The sequence below is a fragment of the Gnatocerus cornutus genome, chromosome 9 (genome assembly GCF_029298725.1).
Source record: "Gnatocerus cornutus isolate USDA-ARS CGAHR chromosome 9, icGnaCorn1.1, whole genome shotgun sequence".
NCBI lineage: Eukaryota > Metazoa > Arthropoda > Insecta > Coleoptera > Tenebrionidae > Gnatocerus > Gnatocerus cornutus.
In genome coordinates this window covers 3,357,933-3,379,504 of record NC_142241.1, presented here as the reverse complement: position 1 = coordinate 3,379,504, position 21,572 = coordinate 3,357,933, and the positions used below count along the sequence as shown (strand labels likewise).

Genomic DNA, 21,572 nt, shown 5'->3' with positions numbered 1-21,572 from the left:
CTTTGGCATTAAAATTGTTAGATATGCAGCCCTTATTAGACAATTCTTTCAGATTTCGGTTCAATCAAAAAATTAAATTTTCCAAAATTAGTAGGTATAAACATAAAACAATAATTAAATGATTTGCCAAATAATCATGGCAAAACACAACAAGAATTTTTTGTAACTGTTTGGAAAAATTCGATTTACTTATAAAGATTTGTAAAGTAAAAGTCTCTGTTTGAATTATTATCAATCAATTCTTCTCGTTTCCAAGAAAAAATTGTCAAGTATTTAGTTCGAATTATCGAGAGTCGACGGTACTATCGCTTCAAAGTGCGTTAGATTAAGAGATCTAAAAACTTAAGGATTGATGCATGTTACAAGACATTATAACTAAAAGAATAACTTGTATTTCTTAATGCAGCGGTTGTAAATTTACAGGAAATTTCAAAATCGTAAGTGCCTGCAAAATTTGTGGTCCGCATTTAGAAATATAATACAACTTGCGATAATGTGGACGATTCATCTAACTATAAATATTGTGTGATTCATTAAATTTCCATTCGCAGCTGGCTTTGAGAAAAAAATTCATGTCGTAACTAACACCATACTGTAGTTTCGACTTAATATTTGCCAGATTTGCTATTTATCGAACAAGAAGTCGACGCACGTCCAAAATACACGGCCTACCTAGAATGGAAATTTAATGAATCACACGATACAATCGACTGAAAAGTTTTAAGTTAATCGATTTCGAAGAACAATAAATCAAAAAATAAAAGGAAAAGATTTTTTTAAATTTTTTTCTGCTATTCAGAGTTGTCTGCATAATCAGGTCGTACACTGTTGAGCGCCATTTTTGATACATCCTGTTTAAAAAAAGAATAAGAAATTCTTAAGTCGACCTATGGGTGACTATGAAATCGTATGTGCATAATAAGTTTCTCTCCAAATAAGATTATTTACTTCATTAAGTTTTTTCAAATAAGAATTACTTGTTTGGCCGCCTTAAGCACGCAAATAAGATCGACTATCAAGCAATTGCTTAAGCAACGACTATGAATTCGGGCCGCAGTCCTTTGTCGTCGGCACTTCTTCCCTCACCTGTGGTGTCGTCGGCGTGAAATCATGAGGGTGGCTCTCTCGTGAAAGAAGCCGCTGAAAAATGCTATCAATGTTGAGCCACCTGTAGCTCTCCTAACCCCGTGTGTCTGCTCCATAGAATATTCAATGTCGATGTGTGCGTGTGTGGGGGGAACGCGAGTGGAATCATTTGTAAAAATGCTTGTCAGCTCGCAAACGTGCTTTGGGCGAATAGACCACCGCTCGGTTAAATTCTTTATTTCGCCCCGGCCGCAAATTTGCCGACAAACGTTTAAACCGGCGATGAATGAAATTATTTGCATCCCCCGCGTGTGGTGTTTTTTCGACGGGGAAGATTAGAGCTGATGAAGATTACGATACACGCCGGTTGTAAAGGAAGTGTGTAAAAGCTCTTGCTCTTTTTTTACCAAGGGAGGCTTTTATCGCGTCGTAACCTGGTAATGGGGAGCGTAACGGGTCAGTTCCGGACGTTTCCGGGAGATACACGTGATTTAGCCAATAAATAACGACGGTGCAGTCTTCGTGTTAACGGATACTGACGGCTAATTAACAATGTAACGTGGCTGTACGAGCACGCAACTTCTACATGCTTTTTAGACAATCAGAACGAGCACGGCTCTGTACTGGGAGCTATTAAATTACGGAGGGATGAGGAACTGCTTCAATATTCTGAAGGGCACAAACACTAGAAAGAAATTGGAATTTTATTTATTCTTTAAACTCCTAACATTCCGCTGATTCTGTTGTAAACGTATACAGTATGTCCCCGGATTGAGTTCACAATTTTACAAAAAAATGACCAAGGAATATGTTTTGCTTAATTTAAAATAAATAAATCTTTAATTAAAAAAAAACAAAAAATAACGAAGAACTTTTTATTTTTAATTTTGCTAAATGAAGGAAATTTGTTCCTTAACTCAAACTAATTTCCACTATTTGGTTTAATTCTTTAAGACTGTTTCGAATTTCCTCAATTATTGTTAAAGATGCAATTGCATTTCTTATTCAATTTTTTAATACTTACACGTTTTTGGCTAAATTTTCCTTTAATCTTTATCGCACTATTTGATATTGTGAATCCACAACCTGCTATTATTTCAATACGATTACAAAATTTAATAAATAAAAGTAATGAAAAAATAATTTTAAGAGTACAAACTAATAATTTTGAAATTTTAATAGCAGATTTATCTGTTTTGAAATAAGCAAAAAATGTTATTTCTTTGTCATTTTTTTGTAAAATGGAAAATAAACATTTTTTCTCTCTTGTGAACTCAATCCGGGGACATACTGTATATACATTTTGCCATTTTTCTCAGAAAATGCAAATAATAAGAATTTGAAATTTTTGAGACAAAAGTAAGCGGATAAAACGAATCGAATAAATAGATTCACACTCACGTGACACTTCCGGTTATGCCAACTTGCTTATTTTAAATAGAACATCCTATATTTTATTGCATTTTTGAATTCTATATGCAAATTGAAGATCAATACAGGGTCCGGCAACACTAAAATCGTCTTTAATTTTAATGATAAAATTTTGAAAGTTTGCATACGCTCAAATTTTGCAAAGCTTTAGAAGTTGACGAAAAAAAATAGTTTTGGCGTCGCGACGCCTAAGAAGTATAATTTTTTGCGATTTTTGAGTTTTTGCGGAAATATTCAATTTTTTTTCAACATAACTTTGATAAAAATATTTGAGATTTTATTCTAAATCTAATGCAAATTGTGTTTAAAATTTGCGAAAAAAACGCTGTTTTATCAAGTTAGTTTTCAAAATAATGACGGCGCAGTGGCAAACTACGTTTACACCAAAATTTCACAAGTCACTTCATTCATTTTGCACTTTATGGACACCAAAATTTGTCAATCAACATTGACAAAGCGACAATTTTACCAAGTAAGACTTTTGTTACCATCTAAAATGAACCAAAGAATAGATATCATTTGTTACACAAGATATTGACAGATGAATGTGAAAGTAGATTCCAATTTTGATGTAATGAAATTAAACTAACTTGATAAATCAGCATGTTTTCCTCAAAAAATTCTTCATAATTAGCCAAAAAATAAATTTTTAAGGCGTCGCGACGCCTAAACTATCGGTGATAACACAAATTTTTGCGTCAGTTTTTGGAGCTTTGTCAACTATAAGCATATGCACGTTTTCAAAATTTTATCTTTAAAATGAAAGACGATTTTGGGACACAAGCGTAAATTGTATCATTTTTGAAATATTTCAATTTTTCAAAAAAAAAAATTTGCATTACCAAAAAAAAAATATTTCAACAAAAATTTTTGAAAATATTTTATTTCTATTAGACCACCAAATGTGTTACCATTCCAAAGCAAGCTTAAAAAAATAGAAACAAAAAAGTAAAAACACTCTTTTTTCCGTATTTTTAGTGTCCAATACATAAAGTTAATGCAAAATTTCATTATACGTTTGAATTGTGCTTATTCTCCAGTTAACGAGGCGATTTTGAAATAGATTATAGGGTACTTATTTCGGAAAGAAAATTTCACTTCTGTTGTGCAATTTTTTTTACAAAAATCAAGATATCTCTGAAACTATACATAAAGTGACCCTTAATTTGGATGTAGAATCGGAAAATGCACTTATATATGGGGTGTTCCATTTTAAATAAGCAAGTTGACTACATAAGCAAGTGTAACAAATATGTGAATTTTGTCATTCGATTTGTTTTATTCGCTTATTTTTGTTCTCAAAATTTCAAATTCTCATCTTTCGCAGTTTATGAGAAAAATGCCTAAAGGTACACTCCCGCTCAAAAGAATTTGCCACTAACATTTTTTTAAGTAACTCCAAAATAATTTCTTTCTTCCGCTTTTGTTTGTCCTTTTTTTTCATGTTTATATACTTCATTGATGCTAACAGCAATTTCTTCTTTTTTTGACGTTTTAGAAAAGATCTTTTTTTTTATTTTTTAATGTAGGTACTTTTAGAAATATTGAAAAAATTATCATTTCACATATTTTCACTATCCATAAATGCAAAAACGAAAGTGTTAATTGACGTTTACCGTTTTTTTAATATCGTGAAGGTGTTTGAAAACAAAACTTCTTTAATTTGTGGTTGCGGAAGTTTATTGTTCTTCAGGTTTTTCTCTAAAAATTGGTGACAGTTTTGTACAGAAATAGTGAAGAAAGTTAAGTTGGGTGTGGAAACGCATGTAATGATTATCGCTTACCACAGAATAAGCAAAAATAACCGCGAAATCGCAAAAGAATTAATAATGTTTTTAAGTGGGCAAATACTTTTGAGCGGTAGTGTACCTATATATACGTTTACAACAGTTAAAGGGTTCATGTTTTTTACCCTATTTGAATTTGGCTTTCTCATCTCCATTCTTGGATTTCCTACATTCGTTATTTTAGATCCTTTTAGATTAGTTCTAAGTTCTTTGAATTCAAATTGTTAGAATCTCTGACTTTATGTTTAAATTATCTTGATTTATCAAATTTTTCGTATTCAGACGCTTCCAACCTTCAAATACATAGAATTTCCAATTTTCTAGATTTTTGAGTTTTCTCGAATTCTAGATATTGTTGTTCTAGACTTGTTTTGTGGTATCTCAGAATTTTTGCAGATTTTTTGAGGTTCTTTAGAGGATTGTAGAGATTTCTAGAAATAAAAATTAGATTAGACTCTTCGTTCTTCTAAACTTTGATTCTGAAAATCTTCTTCCGACTCCAATCCATTTTTGGCCTTCGTGATATCAAAAGTCAAGTCCAAATTTAAATATTAACAAGAGTAACGCGCCAGGAAATGGAATTAGTGGTGAGCCAAGTGGCCGTGTTTCCTATATGCGTTCGTAAAGAGTATCCGCGCCAATAAAACATGATTTAGCCGCGTTAAACCGTCGCTTTCGTCGCTTGTTTGGTATTTTTAAGAAACAATTCCGTCCATAATGGCCATCGTAATATATTAACTATGAGGGGATGAAGTACGTGCAGGGTAGCTTTAACTCCGGGCGTCTGCAACCCTCGTCGCCTGTAGCGTGTAGCTGTTCTCTATGTATTTATTCATATCTACAAGCCAGATGATGATATAAATAGCACCGAAAGTCGCGTTTTCTATCTAAATCACGCCAGCATATTGCGCGATGTGTGCCATCCATAAATTAAAGTAGAAAATAACAACGCGACAGTCCCATAAAAATTAATCGGAAGAAATTAGTCGGCGATGATGACGACATGACAATTACAAACAATCGTAAAACGGCAAATCCGATCGAAGGGGGTCGGAAAAAAGCGCCCCATAAAGATAACTATAAAACGTAATAAAACCGAAATCCGAAAGCGAGAGAAATTCGGCTCAACTCAATTAATCAATAAAACAGTAAAACGCTCCCCCGTCGCTGTTAAGAGTGTAGTGAGGGGGTGGATGGGGTTAAAGGGGACGGGGGTTGAAATGTGCGGTTTCGAGACGCTAGCCTAGGAGAGAAGCAGCCAGCGCACGCGGGTTGTGGTCGCCGAGGAATCTCCCGCTATTATATTGAACACTGGCTTACTCCTGCTGCTCGTTGTTGCTCATGCCAACGCACGCATTTTTTTTACTTCACCTGACCATCATTTTGACCCCGAATACTAAACGATGCCGATGGATAGAGAGAGGTGAGGTTTTACATGACGACAAATTGAAGAATAGGAAAAGAAGGAAACCTTGGCGTGATTAATTGCGGCACGAACAGAATGGAAGGGACGTGTTGGAGCTGGCAATTGACAGTTGCAACTGCAGGATTCAGTTGTGGCTGGAGGTGACGAAGTGGAAGTAACGGGCTTGTGGAAACATTACCCTTTCGCTTTATTTTCAGTGATTCGTTTGAGCTTAAATAACTCTGCGGACAAACTAAAGAGATGTTGGTGCAGCAATTTTAATTTAATCATTTGTAAATTTACAACTTCCTTCTGGGAACAAATCTAACCTTGATGCTCTCCTTCGTCCTCAACACAATATCGGCCATCAGCTCAATACTCTCCGGAGTGTCCACCGGCTCTAAGACAAACTCCATCAAGATCCCACACAGCACAGTCTTCAACTCCAACATCGCAAATTTCTGTCCAATGCAATTCCTGGGGCCTGCACTAAACGGAACATAAGCGAAATTATGCCGAGTCTGGCAGTTTTCAGGAAGAAATCTATCAGGATCAAATTTCTCCGGCTCTGGATAGATATTTGGATTGTGATGGACGTCGTAAATATGCAAATTAACCATCGCCGCAGCTTTAAGAGAATCACCACTGTGGAGGACCACGTCTTCGCCTAGAACCCGGGCGATGAAGGGCACGCTGGGATAGATTCGGAGGACTTCTCGGATGCATCTGTCCAAGTACTTGAGGTCCTGGAGGGTTTGGTAGTTTACGTTTGTCATGTCTTTGACCACGAACTGGATCTCTTCGTAAATGCGCTCCTAACATTTAATTGTAAAACTGGAATGATAAGCTGGTACTAACCTGGACATCTTTGTGGCACGCGATTAACATCAAAGCATAAGAAATGGCGACGGAAGTGGTATCATGGCCCTCAAACATAAAAGTGTCGACTTCTTCTCGGATTCCAAGATCGTCAATGGTACCATCTTCAATCTTCGCCTTGAGCAATAAATCCAGCATTGCCAACCGTTTCCGCTTAGAGTAACTAAACGAATACTTAAAATTCTTCTCGCGGTCGACAATAACATCGTTCGTGAAGCTGTGAAGCGTGTCCACGAGCTTTTGCTCCTTCAAGCTCAATTTGGGCATAAGTGCGTACACTGTTGGGTACAACAACCATGGGCGACACACCCTGTATAAGTAGACTTTGACGATTTCGTGGATGGCCTTCTTGTACTCTTTACCAGTAACTGACTCTTCTTTTAAATTCATTCCCATGGCGGTCTCTACAATTTCGATGAAGACGTGGTGGTACCACGATGGAAAACTCACCGCTGATGGTATTCAAAGTGAAATCGGAGATGTAGTTGGTCACGGGAATGAAGGAATTATGACACTCTCTCTTGAAGACCTCGACGAGATTGGCGGTTTCCTCGGCAAAGATCTTGGTGAACTCCTGAAGGATATTGAAATGGAACGCTGGAGTCAGGATCTTGCGACGTTCTTGCCACTTGTTTCCTTCGCTGGTCAGAAGACCGGTGTTCAACCAGTTGTGTAACATCTCGTAAACATACCCTTTCTTGTTGTGCTTAACACTTGACATGACAATCTAAACAGAACTGGGAATATAGAGAATTATCCCGAAGGACTCACCTCGAAATCCCGGGGATCTAACAGATTTACCACCGAAAGATGCATCGCCCAGAGAACATACACAGAGTGGTATTCCCGCCCCCATTTTCGCAGGACTTTGAAGATATTTTCTTCAACGAAGAAGTTAAAAGAGTCATTGCGCAAACTTACTCACCAGGAGTGTCCAGAAGGTACCACATGTTTCCCCACACGGTATTGTAAGCTGGTGGACCTGGAAGTTTCATGTTGGCTTTTCCAACCACTAAATACAGTCTCAGATCTTCATGGCAGAAAAATGCCAGAATGGCCAACAGAACTACCACTAGAGCGTACCAAAACATTTTTGCAACAGTGCTTGCGTGTCAAAATATTTATAATGATTTGGCTTATCTTAAGAGGTTTGATATAAATTGTTAAATTCGTGATTTGGATCGGGATTAAGGCTACGTGTCCACTGATTACAATTGATTGATTGGGTGAAATCAAACTGGTCAATTGATGAAGTGTTAAGTTAGCTCCTAAGACTTTGGATCTGCAAATTCTGTTGGTGTTAGCATTAGATCGGTTATGTTTGCTTTTAAACGACGCGTTATCAGTCGAGTTACATAAAAACATGTACTTGACCCCATGGCTTTATTGTTTCTAGTTTGTTATGATTGACAAACCTTTCATTCAAAGTTTTTACTCCTATTTATCTGGAAAATTTCAGGAATTCTAAAGGGAAAAACTGTTGCTATTTTCCCCGCCTTAATTTTCCAGCTTGCAATTTTCGGGAATTTAAAATCGAAGTTGGTTTCCTCTCGTGAGTGACGTCCCTCCCCCCAAAAACTCTCCTCCTTGGAGGTTTATCGAGGCAATTATCGGGCGTCGCGGCGTCGGTGGTCCGGTTGTGATAACGCGTCGTATTTCCACTTCCGTCCTTGGCTGAGTTAAAGTGGCGAGAGTAGAGATAATAACGGAACCACCGCCCCCAGGTACGGCACAATGCTATCGTGCCATCGTTTCCAGACGCATCTTTTACGTGGCTCCAAAGAATACGCTTGATGATGACTCGACTGCAACAAGGAAACGCGAGGAAATTAATATCGTAAATATAAAGTTAGTCCATAACTCACACGACTAGAAATTTTTCTGAAATATTGGGGCCACAAATTATCGTGAACACGTGGTTTTCCCGTTTAGAAAACGGATTTATATCCGGATAATTTAGTTTGTATTTATGTACAGGTGAGCACGAATTATTAACGGTGGATTTATATGCGGCCAGATTTATTCCGGCGCTGCTTTACTACCGATGAACGAGGGGAGTTGGAGAACACGAACACGTGCTGCATTGCCCGAACTCGTAAACTGACAATTATTAATTAGGAACGGGACGGGAGAAAGAAAATGTCAAAATACGAAGAAAGGGAAACGGGAAATTGACGTTTTCAAGTCTGTTTCTTTAATTTTTTATCACATTATTATATATTTTTTATCTATTATCACATTAAAAACGTCCCTTTCAACCCTCTAAACTTCAGTGTAATCCAACCAAATCCCACCCTTCGTGGTCATAATAAAACTTTTAGGCTCCAATTCCAACGGTACCACCGTCTTTGAGTTCAACGAAAATCTGTACTTCTTTAACAGAGTGGTAAGTCCAACTTTTGTCTGCATCATCCCGAATCTGAGACCTAAAATAAAGAAAATCTAACACTCCTTCGAGTTCATGGTCCGTACCTATGCATATTCTAGGCCCCTCTCCAAACGGGATGAAAGAGTACGGATGCCTACTCCTCTTATTTTCCTCAGAAAAACGATCAGGATCGAACTTTTCGGGCTCTGGATAGAATTCAGGATCGCGTTGGAGCCCCAGGACTGGGATCCAGACTTTTGTTCCTTTTTCGAGAATGACGTCAGATCCTGGAACTTTGTAGTCTTTGGTACAAATCCGGTTCAACCCAGGAAGTGGAGGATACTTTCTCAGAGTCTCTAAAAGAATTTCGCACGCTCAGAGAACGAAAACTCGGGAAATTTCAATACCATTGATGACCTGCTCCATGTAATGCATCTCCATGATGGCGTCATACGTCAGTGTTTCGTGCTTGGCAAGAACCGCTTCAACTTCCTTCCTCAACTTCTCCTGGATCTCGGGATTCTGCGCGAGCTCGAAGAGACAGAACGTCATCGCCGTCGACGAAGTCTCAAATCCTGCAGCGAAAAACACAAACGCTTGAGCCGCCAGTTCGTTTAAAGTCAGTCCTTCTGAATCCTCCTTGTTCTTCACTATATTAGCATCGTCACTCAACTTGCCCCGATTCTTCAGTTGGAGCAACAAATGCATGAAATCTTTTCTGTAGATGTTGTTTTCCTCGCGGTAATTCACGTTTTCCGTGATGATTTTCATGAAAAACTCCGTCAGTCGCGGGTGGATGGCCTTCAGAGAAAGCTTGGAGGCGATGTTGGGAGTGACAAATGTAATAATGCCATTTATGTTCCTCCAGAAACCCGACGCGAAGAACAACTTCAAGTGTTTGGTGTACTCGTTGTCGGGGTTCTTTAACGAGTTGCAGTCCAAGCCAAACCCGCAGTTGCCGATGATGTCGGTGGTGAACCGCTCCAGAATGTCCTTGATATCCACGGGAGCCTTACCGACCCTTTTGTCCATTTCGACGATGAGTTGCTCGCTGCACAGCACCAGGGTATCGAACATCATTTTCATTTTACCGGAAGTGAAAGTTGGAGTTAGTTTAACTCGCAGATTCCTCCACTTTGTACCGTCCAAGGAAAATAAGTGAGCACTGAGAGGATCCACTTCTTCATTATAGTACACTCCGCGGTCCACGAAATGCTCGAAGTCGTTCTGCATGATGTGCTTGATGATGTCAGGGTCCACCGGTACATACGTTGGCATAAACAGGAAGTAGAACCCTCCATGCCGTTTTTTTTCACGTTTAAACGAGTTGTAGAGTTCTGCGGTGAAGTCCCCAAAAGACTGTTTTTGCATGAAGACATTCTTGCAGCTCCCGAAGAAGAAAGTCGGTTTTGGGGAAAACAGACCTTTTCTTGACCAGTAGGTGTGCGACCATTTCATCCAGGCGATGAAGACCACTGTTAGCGCCGTGAAGACGCTCAAGATGAAGGTTAACATTTTCTGTGGTGATTAAGAACAGACTAATCGTTATCAACGATATTAGAAGTGCACGCCCGATAAAATTTTGAAGGTTGCGCGAGGTAGAGGAGTCTGCGACTGTGCGCTGATGTTGGATAGATAAATTATAGGCTCGGTACATGTGACCTTAATTATGACAACCTTGGGAATGAGAGTGGGCAGCTATTTCATAGTGCGACCTTTAAAACTGCTGATTGCCACTACACGGAAGAATAAAAAATTTAATTAATTAAGACGTAAAAACAAAAATTGACTTAAAAGTCCAATTATTGGGAATTTTTCATTAATAACTATTTTTTTTAATTACCTTTTAATAGATACGAAGGTTTAAATGGTTGAACTTGAAAAGTCAAATTGTTATTATTTCGACTTATCTAATTCGTATTGCAAATATGCCGAATTCCAAACAAATATTTATGTTTTTGTTTGCGGTCAAAAGTCGTGTTGATTTGAGATTAAGAAGTCGAAATTCGAAAATTTGTAGTCGTCAGGTGGATCGTCACCACATAACCGCCTCTAATCGGGCATTACTGGATGTATAGGCAGTCAAACGATGCCATTAGGCAACAAGTAAATTGCGGACGTGCTCGACATGCGGCACCTGGGATTCCACGTCGACACAGGTGACAAGGAGGAAGCGGTATACAGGTAAACTCAGCGGCTTGAGATGCGGTGAACCTGATTGAAGACGCTCCAGTGAACGAGGCCGCATCAACCGCCATCAAAGCAAGACAAATCGCGTTGATGTGAGCGTTGACGTCGCACTCGGCGGTTGCTAAATACGAAAAAAAATCGACTAATTACAAACAATAAATCTCGCCCGCCGCATTTTCGTTCCTCCGCCACACACACTTTCACTTACATATTCATCTATTCCATATTTCGCAAGTCGTTTTCATAATTCCTCGCATCAGGTCGAGAGACAAGCACTGCTCATCGTATTTCCATTTTGTCGAGGGGCTCTGCTTTCTATAAGAGCGCGCACCTTATGCCATTTGCATACTCGTCAGCTGCGCCACCTCAACTTTTCCACGGATAAAGTTGGCCTAAAAAGGTACTTCGAGACAAACTATCGGGCCAAATGTGATGCATTTCAACTACCTCTTACATATTCGCGTCGACGACGACGCCTCCGCCACTTGTATATGGATGAATATATCAGCGGAGGGTTCAATCGGATCGAGCACTCTCTTTAAGAACAATTCGAAATATTCATTTTGGTGACGCGAGAAAGCAACGAGGGGGCTGCTTTTTCGGGGATGCATCAACTCTTTTATGCCCGATTCTATAATAATCTGTGTTTTACGCTACAGTTTAGCGTCCGTAATGATAAAAGAAAACGGACGCTTGTTAGTACTAAATAATTATAAATAAATTAAGGCCAAAATGCAATTTTACCTGCTGTACAGGTCACATTTTTTATGTCAAATCTAATTGTTTTGAAAAAAAAATGTCTTCACTACAATCGAACATAAAATCTTGTATGCAATTCGTACATAAATAGACTTTGTGGACCTAAATTTTGTACTTATCACATATATTGCGATTGTATAATTGCGGTATCGTTCAACGTCCATAAAGTCCCTCTTTTTAGACGGCGTCCGTAATGATAAAGTAAAACGGACGCTTGTCAGTACTAAATGATTAAAAATAAATTAAGGCCAAAATGCAATTTCACCTGCTTTATACGTCACATTTTTGATGTCAAATCTAATTGTTTTGAAAAAAAATGTCTTCACTACAATCGAACATAAAGTCTTGTATGCAATTCGTACATAAATAGACTTTGTGGACCTAAATTATGTACTTATCACAAACATTGCGATTGTATAATAATCTATATTTTGCGGTATCGTTCAACGTCCATAAAGTCCCTCTTTTTAGACGGCGTCCGTAATGATAAAGTAAAACGGACGCTTGTCAGTACTAAATGATTAAAAATAAATTAAGGCCAAAATGCAATTTCACCTGCTTTATACGTCACATTTTTGATGTCAAATCTAATTGTTTTGAAAAAAAAATGTCTTCACTTCAATCGAACTTAAAGTCTTGTATGCAATTCGTACATTAATAGACTTTGTGGACCTAAATTATGAACTTATCACATACATTGCGATTGTATAATAATCTAAGTTTTGCGGTATCGTTCAACGTCCATAAAGTCCCTCTTTTTAGACGGCGTCCGTAATGATAAAGTAAAACGGACGCTTATCAGTATTAAATGATTAAAAATAAATTAAGGCCAAAATGCAATTTCACCTGCTTTATACGTCACATTTTTGATGTCAAATCTAATTGTTTTGAAAAAAAATGTCTTCAATACAATCGAACATAAAGTCTTGTATGCAATTCGTGTATAAATAGACTTTGTGCTTGTAAATTATGTCCTTATCACATAAATTGCTATTGTTAGCCCGTCTAGTTTTACACATTCGCATATAAAAATTCGTGAAATAAATTTAAAGATTCAAAACGAACGACTAGAATCCGGGGATTACATATTTGATTTTACTGTTTTTTTAGGTGAAAAACCAATGCAGTTTTGGAAAAGATTTTCTTTGTTTTATGTGTGTTTTATTATTCTATCAACATCCAGTAAATTGATATTCTGTAACCAATAAATAACACTTTTGGACTAGCCAATAGCTAATAAATGAAACGTTACGATCGAGTCGCTTTTCCAATAATAAAAAGATTGCGAGCCAATAAAAGTAAATGATTTCTTGCCTTTTAATATTATCTATATTATATTATCCAAATGGTGGATCTTTGAATACAAATTTCTAAAATTTGCCCCTTTTGCTCTAGAGGTTTGTAATTGGACACAAGTAGTAAACAAAGTAACAAGTAATAACATTGTCAAATTTCGTTACTGTAGCAATGAAACTACAAGGTGTTTATAATTGTTTCTAGCATCAAGAGTGGCTCTGGAATTCCTGCCATGCACTATTTTGCCGCTTTGTTTTCATAGTGAATATAACTATGTTTAACTACACTTAAAATGACACTCACGTCAATGACGTTTCAGTTACGATTTTGCACTATTTTGCCGCTTTGTTTTTATAGTGAATATAACTATGATTAACTACACTTAAAATGACACTCACGTTAACGACGTTTCAGTTACGATTTTGTGTCCAAGTCTTTGATTTTTAGGTTTCAAACCATAACTAGAACAGTTTTTTTGTCAAAATTAAATTTGCTCTATGATTGAGATTAACTGCAAATGTCAGTTAAAAAATTTAAACCACATTAGTAATGAGCGGCAAATTTCTTTTACATTTCATAGCCACTCTTGATGCTACAAACATTTCTGTACCTGAGACTAACTCCAAAATTAGTATTTTTAGATAGCGGCAAAAATTGTAATTTTTGCAACATATTTGGCTGCTACAGTTAAATGCAAAAAGTAATAAACTAACTTTTTTTAAAATATAAATAACGAAATAAAAGCTTTAATTACAGACAAAACTTTTAAAAAATGAACAGAGAGATATCATAAATGGCGTAAATGGAGTTAGTTTGTTTTTCTCCTAAACGATTGTGGCTTAGTTTGAAAATGCTAATAGCTAACTTCATTCTCTTTTTCAAAATTGTTTTTATGTAACTTTATGTAAAGTGAATATCAAACATTTCACAATAGAATTTGCTTACAGTTAATGTTTGAAATTGTTAGGTCGATACTAACATAAGTAAAAGTTTTGGCAAATTTTGAAACATTGAAAAATCAAATAATAACGAACCAATTACCGAAAAAACTTCAAAAATCTTCAGCTTCAGCGCTGTGAAGAAGGTTTTTAAAATCATCTTGATACTTTTCTGAAATATATTTTAGAAGCGACATACTTTGCGAGGCTGATGAGTGTTTTCAAAGTTTTCAGAATTTCCATTCCTTTTGCACGGCTACTTTAATACTAGTGAGAATGGAGTTAATCACTTTATGCTCTCAATGTAGGATGGATTTAATATTTATTCTAATTGGTATTTTTGCGATATATTGTTTTTTAGGTTTTTTTACATACCTATCAGTGCAAACGTTTTTAAGATTCATAATCTGATATTAACTTATTTTACCCAAAAATGGAGTTAAGCTGTTTTCGCTTTCAGGTACAGACAGATTTATAAACACCTTGTAAAATTACATTTTAGTTGAAATTTCAAATTTTTCGTTTCTCCAAAAGCAATTTCTAAAAGTTTCATAAAATTTGGAAAGTCGAAAGAAAAACAACTCAAGAATAAAAATGCTGCAATGTATGCGTATTTTTTGGCACTTGTTGCATAATCTGCATAAATATTGTTAGATATTTTCCGGTGTTTACCCCCGCCAATGTTTTCCCATGCCAAGCAATGCAAATATTTACCTAACGCAATCATCTCGTCTGCATTTTCCGGCAGTTTCCCTTTGGATTTTTGCCACTTTGAATACGTAAAACTCCCCAGAAAACATAATATAGTAACACAAGTGGTGCGGTAGTTAGCGACAATTGGGATGGCACGGAAACGGATGAAGGAGATTTTATGGTTCCGTACGCGGCAGGGCATGTCCTCATCGTCGCGGCTCCGGAGCCATAATCATGTGTCTTGATTAGCGCCATTTGTATATAAGAATCTCTCCTCGAGAAGATATTATTGCATCGCTCCACCGCGCCAGACTTTAAACCAACTGATTACATTGTGGGATTGAATATCTCTATTATTTGCTAGTGGCGAGTGGGCGAGTGATTGCCATAATGCTCTATTAAAATTACATTTTTTCCCAAACACCAAATTTTTACAAAAAATGCTGACGCGCGTTTCGATAGCAATGCTATCATCATCAGAGCGGCGATTAAACTAAAAACTAACAAATAATTCGTACTTATATACTAAAAGCTTGTCGACGCGCACCCTTTGGCGCAGGTAGAAGCGAGTAGAGGGAGGAGGAGGGGATGGGGCCGTTGTCTGAGTTCATTATTACATTTTTGTTCCTTTCATAAATGTCTAGAAATTTACAATTATTTACTTTTTTAATTAAACGAAGACAACTTCATCAATGTGGTGATCATTGTCAAAAACATGTTGGGCAACGCTTGATTTTTCAAACCTTCCAAATTTGAGATGAGCTTGATGCTCTTTGAACCTTTTTAAAATTAACCTTCTTGTTTGCCCAATATATTTTTGATCACAATAAATAAATCCCCGATTTTTCTGTTGTTCCTATTCGGTCTTTAGGATTACCTAGAAGACTTTGGAGGCTTGGACCCGAAGTAAAAACTATTTTGAGATCCAAACCCTGGAAAATTCTTTCCAGTCCCTTTGTCACTGAAGGTGAGTAAGGGATGGTGACAAAAGAAGTCTTCTCAGGTGTTTTCTGAAAAGTAGAACATTCATTGACCAATTTCTTAAATCTAAATTTTTTAACAATTTTATCAACAATGTTGGAATCGAAACCGTTACACCTGGCAGCATCTTTAATTAATTTTAATTCCTTTGTGAATCTGAATTTGTGTAATGGAAAATTCAAAAGCCTGTAAACAAGAAAATTTAGACTTGCCATCTTATGTTGAGGACAATGATGGGAGTCTGCAGTGATGTAGCGAAGAGTACTGGTTTCCTTCCTATAAACATCAAACTCTAATCTGTTGTTATTTTTAATTACAATTGTGTCTAAAAATGGAAGTTTTCCGTCTTTCTCTATTTCGCAAGTAAATTTTATGGTTGGATAACGGTTATTTATTTTGATTAAAAAGTCATCAATATTTGACTTGTTTGTATCAAAAATGGCAAAAATGTTGTCCACATACCTAACCCAGATTTTTGGAAAATATTCAAGCTCAGTTTCAAGTTCCTTTTCAAAGCGGCTCATGAAAAGGTCAGCAATGAACGGAGACAATGAATTACCCATTGCCGTGCCTTCATGCTGGAAAAAAAAATTCCCGGAAAATTGAAAAATGTTTTGCTTCATGCAAAGGTCTGTGAGTTGAATATATTCCTTGACAATCTCCAGGTTGAAATTGTTTTCAACTAGGAGTTCTTCCAACCAGAGAAGTGTTTGTGGAACGGGGACACTTGGAAATAGAGAACTTACATCGAATGAAAGTAATAATTCACCCTCTTGCAGCTGTTCGTTTTTTGACTGCAAGGCTTTTTGGTTAAATTATTAAATTTATTTGTCAACCATTATGAAATTTGTGAAGTCGGTGCATTAATGGCCGAAACAATTGGTCGCACTGACTTCCCCGGTTTATGAATTTTTGGCAAACAATACAATTTTGGAGCAACCGGGTTGGAAATGTTTAATCTAAACTTAAGCTGAGGGGTGATAAGGTTGTTACATTTTTTCAAAGTGTTAGTGACTTCTCTGATCATTTTGGGCAATGGATTTTTCTTTAGTGACTGGTAAGGACCATTAGTGATTAGGTTGTTCAACCTTTCATAATAATCCTTTTTGTCTAAAATAACAACCTTTATCAGCCTTAACATAAAAACAATCTTTCTGTCTCAAGGATTTGATGATTTGGAGGTTTGAATTCTGGACTCTACACTTTGACTGGGTTAAATTACGAGAAATTTTTTGTCTGCACGCCTCCCTGACAAAATGTTTAGTCGGTTCATTAAACCGGTGGATAGATGATTCTATTCCGGCAATAACTTCCTCGACATTTGATCTAGCAGGTGGCAAACTAAATTTCAAACTCTTGTTCAGGAAATTGATTTCATTTTCATTAAATACTTGAGAAGAATGATTTTCAACAATATCAATGGCCTTCATAGGAAAACTTTTTCTTGAAATTTGTGTTTTGAGTTTTTGAAGTTTCTTCTTATGAGAGAAGATCTTCTTTTTTAGTTTACAATCAATTGAAATGAACATTTTCCTTTGAAAGTCAGACCAGTGTTGAAATTCTAAATTATTAAAACCTAATGTTAGTTTTTTCCAAAGTTCGTAAGCTTGAATTTCAAGCATACTTCTTTTGGAGTACAGATATTGAATTTCTGAAGAAAGCCACTTCCGTTTAGCAAGAGAAATTATTCTCTCTCTATTTTAGAAATTTAATATCTGCACCAATTAACTTAATTCTAGCACTTACCCTATGGTATACGTTGAGATCCTTGGACCGGGAAGCCATTTCTTCAAAAAAAAATTTCTTTGCCATAATGCTCGCCACATCTTAATGCGGAAAGTAAAAATATGGCAATGCGGGAGAAAGAGGGAGAGTTTTGGCGTTCTATTTAAATCTGCGTCTCCAGAATGGCTCGGGGCTCCCACAGCTCTCGGTTTTGTTTTTCACCGTCGCCCTGAGATTTCCTTTATCTGGTGATTAAAACTTCATCCTGTCGCGGCGCTGTGGGTACACACTTTTAATAAAGGAACGCATACGCGGTTGTATTGTTGGCGCGCCACATCCCGGTTTAATTTTTAATGTAATTTACAAAATGGGCGGAACCGACGCCACGGACGTCGTAAATCGCAAACTGGACGGAAATTTTTCGAAGAATTTAAATGAATCCAAACCCACAGTTTTTGGGCCCTTGGCGTTGTTGGTCTCCCATGGAGGCGGCAATAATTTTTGTGCAATATCCAATAATCGAGCGTCGGTATTAATCTGCGGTGTCGGTCGGGCCTGGGTGCGCCCTCCGACTGGAAGCTAGTTAATTACAAATAACTCGATTTAGGCGAATGGGTTAAATGTGCGCGGTTAATCTATTGAAATTAGTAAGCAGCGCACCTCAGCAAACGTTGACTTAGCTTCGGCGGCGTTAATAATGAGCCTCGGCAAATGTAGTGAGCCGGTAAATGGCCTGTGAGGAGTGCAAGACGCCCGACCGGGGTCAAGTCGCGCCCCTCGCGGCCCCAAGCTACAATTAGATATCTTTGTGCCATAATTCACGTGTAATCTCTGCCGGCCTCCGAGCGCTCATCTGCAAGTCGCTCCTGCTCCTTCGCCTTTTAATACACTCGGTTTTCGTCTCTCGGTCCCTCGGAAAGTTCAAACTTTAAAAACTCCGGAATCGATCGCCTTTTCCAGACCCCAATGGCTCAATTCGGCCGTTACGTCTTGTTTATTTTGGACAGATGGGAATTACGAGCGACGATTCCTCTATTTACATTGGTCATCGCCAGATTGCGGCCAGGTTCTCTCCGCCATAAAAAGAAAAGTGGACAATTCCCTCCTCTGAAAAGGAGGCGACATTTGCCTTCAAATCCGCCATTTAATTACGACCCTCTCTTCGCATGCTGCTTCGGTTTAATGGATGCGATATCAAACATCGAGGTTTAAAGAGTGAGCACATGGTTATTTAGAATTTGGGGCAACAGAGGAAATTAAGTGTCAGCTTTTGATACAAGCTGCCTGCTTCGCCTGTTCCCAGATTCAAATGAACTCAAGATTCAGCCGACGGATTCGAAAAATTCGCGAGGCGTTAAAGACCAAGAGTTGCATTACGAGCGGGCGTAAAAAACTTAACTGGAAATGAGGGTAGTAAAGTCGAGTAATTATCCCGCAGGAAAGGCACCTGCCAGTGACGGGACCTGCACCTAAGATGCTCCACTGGCGGTTTAATTAGACCATTATGCTAATTACACGACCTGCACGGGTCGGACTTTCAATTTTTTACGGTTATTTCCACACCAGAGGTGAAGACCGAGCGGAATTTATACGAATTTGGAACTGTGCAGCTCCCTTTTAGTAAGCGGGGCGTAAAAATAATTGCACGAACTTGTTGCATCCGGTTGCATATGTAGAGGTTGGCGAGCACCTTTTCGCTGTTTTTAAATTGGAATCGGCCGTTGATTCTTCCGTTGGCTTCCCGAGAGAGGCAGCCGGAATGAAAAATTTAGATTGCATTAGAGGGAATGAGACCCCTTGAGCCACTACAAATCAACTAATTAGCCTGAGCTAGCTGACTGACTACATCCCTTCGCTAGTCGTCTCTGTCCGCCCCAATCTCTGTCGCTCCCATCTAATCGAAGAGTGGATAATATGCGGAGGCCTATCACATGTCTTATCACCGCACAATTAGCGGCGGAATGCGTCAGCGGCGCTGATTGCTCCTTGTCCAAGAAGTCCACCTTTGAGACTTCCGTCCTCGTTAATTCTTCACGCGTATACATGGCCACTGTCAAACAATCAACGAACCTTCATCAAGTCTGAGAGGTCTGCTGAATCCCGATAAAGCACTAATTCCCGCAATCAAATATTGATTCAAAACTCACCCTATTTCTCCTTCTTACAGCGTCGCGCTTTACATACAACACCGACGCCTTTATTAGAAAGTGATGATTTACTGTAATGACTTTTTTCACTGAAAGGGAAAAGCCGGTGTTAATAATGTTAATTAATATTTGAAATGTGGATCTCTCAATATCGGCGCCCCTAAAAAATTAATTATCAAGGGAAAAAGTCGCAACTTAAGACTCCTTTCAGTCGCGTCCGTTTAATTAAGGTCCATATCAGCAGCGCGTTGTCAAATAGTGCGTGTGTGTGTCTCTAAATTGAAATTGATAAAGCATTCTTACCCGCACAACAAACCCGTATCCTGACGAGCTTCTGTTTTTCATTCCACGCGAATTTTGTCTCCCCTCGTATATTCGAATATTTCCTCTTGCGTTATTTCCCGTTTCGAGCGTCCTCCTCCCCTTGCTCGCGGTTTTGTTTTAACCTACCCGCTTATTGGTTTTTACGATACACGCGGCCTAACGAAACGAGCCTGATTTTTATGTAGTTATATTAGGAGGAAGACGCTTTTTCTCTTAGTTTTTTCCGGGGTGTTTTTCGCGCGTAATATCGGCCCGAATAAAACATCCTTCTGCCCGGATTCAGCCCCTAGCGCATCGTCCCGGATGACAGATCTGATCACGACGTCATAATCAACCCTTGCACGCCGGCATTCTCCGCAGCTACGTATCCCCGAAACTCGAAAGGGATGATAAGTTGAGCTTATTCTAACGATTTTTGGGATGAATGCGACAGTCGGGGGGATTTAGAGGAATAGACAATTAGCAATTAACACAAGACGCTCGAAATAGCCAATGTCTCGAAAAATCCCACCGCCGCCGCCACGCACTCCCTTTGCCGATTCGGTCTTTGATACGTTTTCTCTGTAATTCACCGGCTCGTGATTTAAAGCCGTTCTGAAAACGTTTCCTAATTAAGCTTCTGTCGCAAACGACGTTTGGCTTTTTCACAAGTTTCATTTTTAGCATCTCGAAAACCGCCCGCCAGAAATGCCCCTCTCGTCATCGCCATGGTAACGCGTGAGAGCACAGCGTACGTTAATTTAAGCAGTAACGCGCGCTACTGACTCTGCCCGGAAAAAAGTTCATTTTCCAATGTGATGAATAATTCGAAGGAGAGTATCGGACGAAAGGGGTGAAAGTCGGCGAGCAAACAGCGAAAATTAGCAACGGGGTCACTGTGTGACACGATGAAACGTTCGGTGGCTGAAATTTGTGTATTTGCCTCTCCGGACTTGCGGTTTTTCTGGGCGTAAAAAGGCAAAGTCTGGCAAGTTAAGTCTTCCTGATCCCGTCTAAGAGGGATGAACGTGATCCCATTATGCTCCTTAAGAAAGCCGATCCCTTGTGAAGTCGACACCCTTGCCGTAACGACTCTCCTCGTACACGGATATTAAGATCCGCCTTTGTCATCAAAGCGCGCATTCACGCCATCATCGTATCGACACCACTTGACATGTGTAAACTTTACAAACTTGAAATTATTCGCTCCCGGGCGGAGATAAAACGCTTGAAATATGCGCCTCCAATATCCATTAATCCATCACGCGTCAAGACATTGCAGACAGGTGAAATAAGTGTTGTCTTCTATGGGAGAGATGATAATCGCACGCACGGAGAGAAAAATCGAGTCTAATTAGTCTTCCGAAATACAAGTTGGGACTGGGAACCGAAATACCTAAAGCGACCGGTTCTCTTCAGGGAAATATGCAAACTTGAGGAAAAGATCGAACTTTTTTCTTCTTGAGGTGACAAATATAGAATTTGCATTTAAATAGGGTATTTCCATCTGTGATATGCGCATTTCAGCCCCTTCAGACCCACGGTGACAAACACTTTGTGCTGCTTATCAAATTAACTTTAATA

General features: G+C 38.4%; 3 protein-coding genes across 13 annotated transcripts in view; 1 reads left to right on the top strand and 2 right to left on the bottom strand.

Annotated features, from left to right (window-relative positions):
• Nucleotides 1-21,572, top strand: part of LOC148167833 (uncharacterized) — a 291,253-nt gene that overhangs the window by 216,032 nt on the left and 53,649 nt on the right. The gene's annotated exons all lie outside the window — the stretch shown is intronic.
• LOC148167835 (cytochrome P450 4C1-like) lies at nt 5,972-7,790 on the bottom strand. Its single transcript, XM_088046400.1, has 5 exons — nt 7,514-7,790; nt 7,360-7,469; nt 7,039-7,315; nt 6,568-6,992; nt 5,972-6,524 (listed from the first exon to the last, which is right to left on the bottom strand). Exons 1-5 carry the CDS (start codon nt 7,677-7,679, stop codon nt 6,009-6,011), a joined length of 1,494 nt encoding a protein of 497 aa, XP_087902526.1. The 5' UTR covers nt 7,680-7,790; the 3' UTR covers nt 5,972-6,008.
• On the bottom strand, nt 8,766-10,677 carry LOC148167834 (putative cytochrome P450 6a13). The gene is made up of 3 exons (XM_088046399.1): nt 9,364-10,677; nt 9,061-9,312; nt 8,766-9,014 (listed from the first exon to the last, which is right to left on the bottom strand). The coding sequence occupies exons 1-3, from the start codon at nt 10,469-10,471 to the stop codon at nt 8,851-8,853; spliced, it is 1,524 nt and encodes a 507-aa protein (XP_087902525.1). The 5' UTR covers nt 10,472-10,677; the 3' UTR covers nt 8,766-8,850.

Bases quoted from the DNA above. Each gene is read 5' to 3' on its own strand.
- LOC148167835 (XM_088046400.1), bottom strand. From the start codon at position 7,679: ATGTTTTGGTACGCTCTAGTGGTAGTTCTGTTGGCCATTCTGGCATTT. The intron at 7,470-7,513 runs GTGAGTAAGTTT...TCTTCGTTGAAG, and splicing joins GTACCTTCTGGACACTCCTG to AAAATATCTTCAAAGTCCTG. The intron at 6,525-6,567 runs GTTAGTACCAGC...ATTAAATGTTAG, and splicing joins CGTGCCACAAAGATGTCCAG to GAGCGCATTTACGAAGAGAT.
- LOC148167834 (XM_088046399.1), bottom strand. From the start codon at position 10,471: ATGTTAACCTTCATCTTGAGCGTCTTCACGGCGCTAACAGTGGTCTTC. The intron at 9,313-9,363 runs GTATTGAAATTT...AAATTCTTTTAG, and splicing joins CATGGAGCAGGTCATCAATG to AGACTCTGAGAAAGTATCCT. The intron at 9,015-9,060 runs GTACGGACCATG...TCTTTATTTTAG, and splicing joins GGGGCCTAGAATATGCATAG to GTCTCAGATTCGGGATGATG.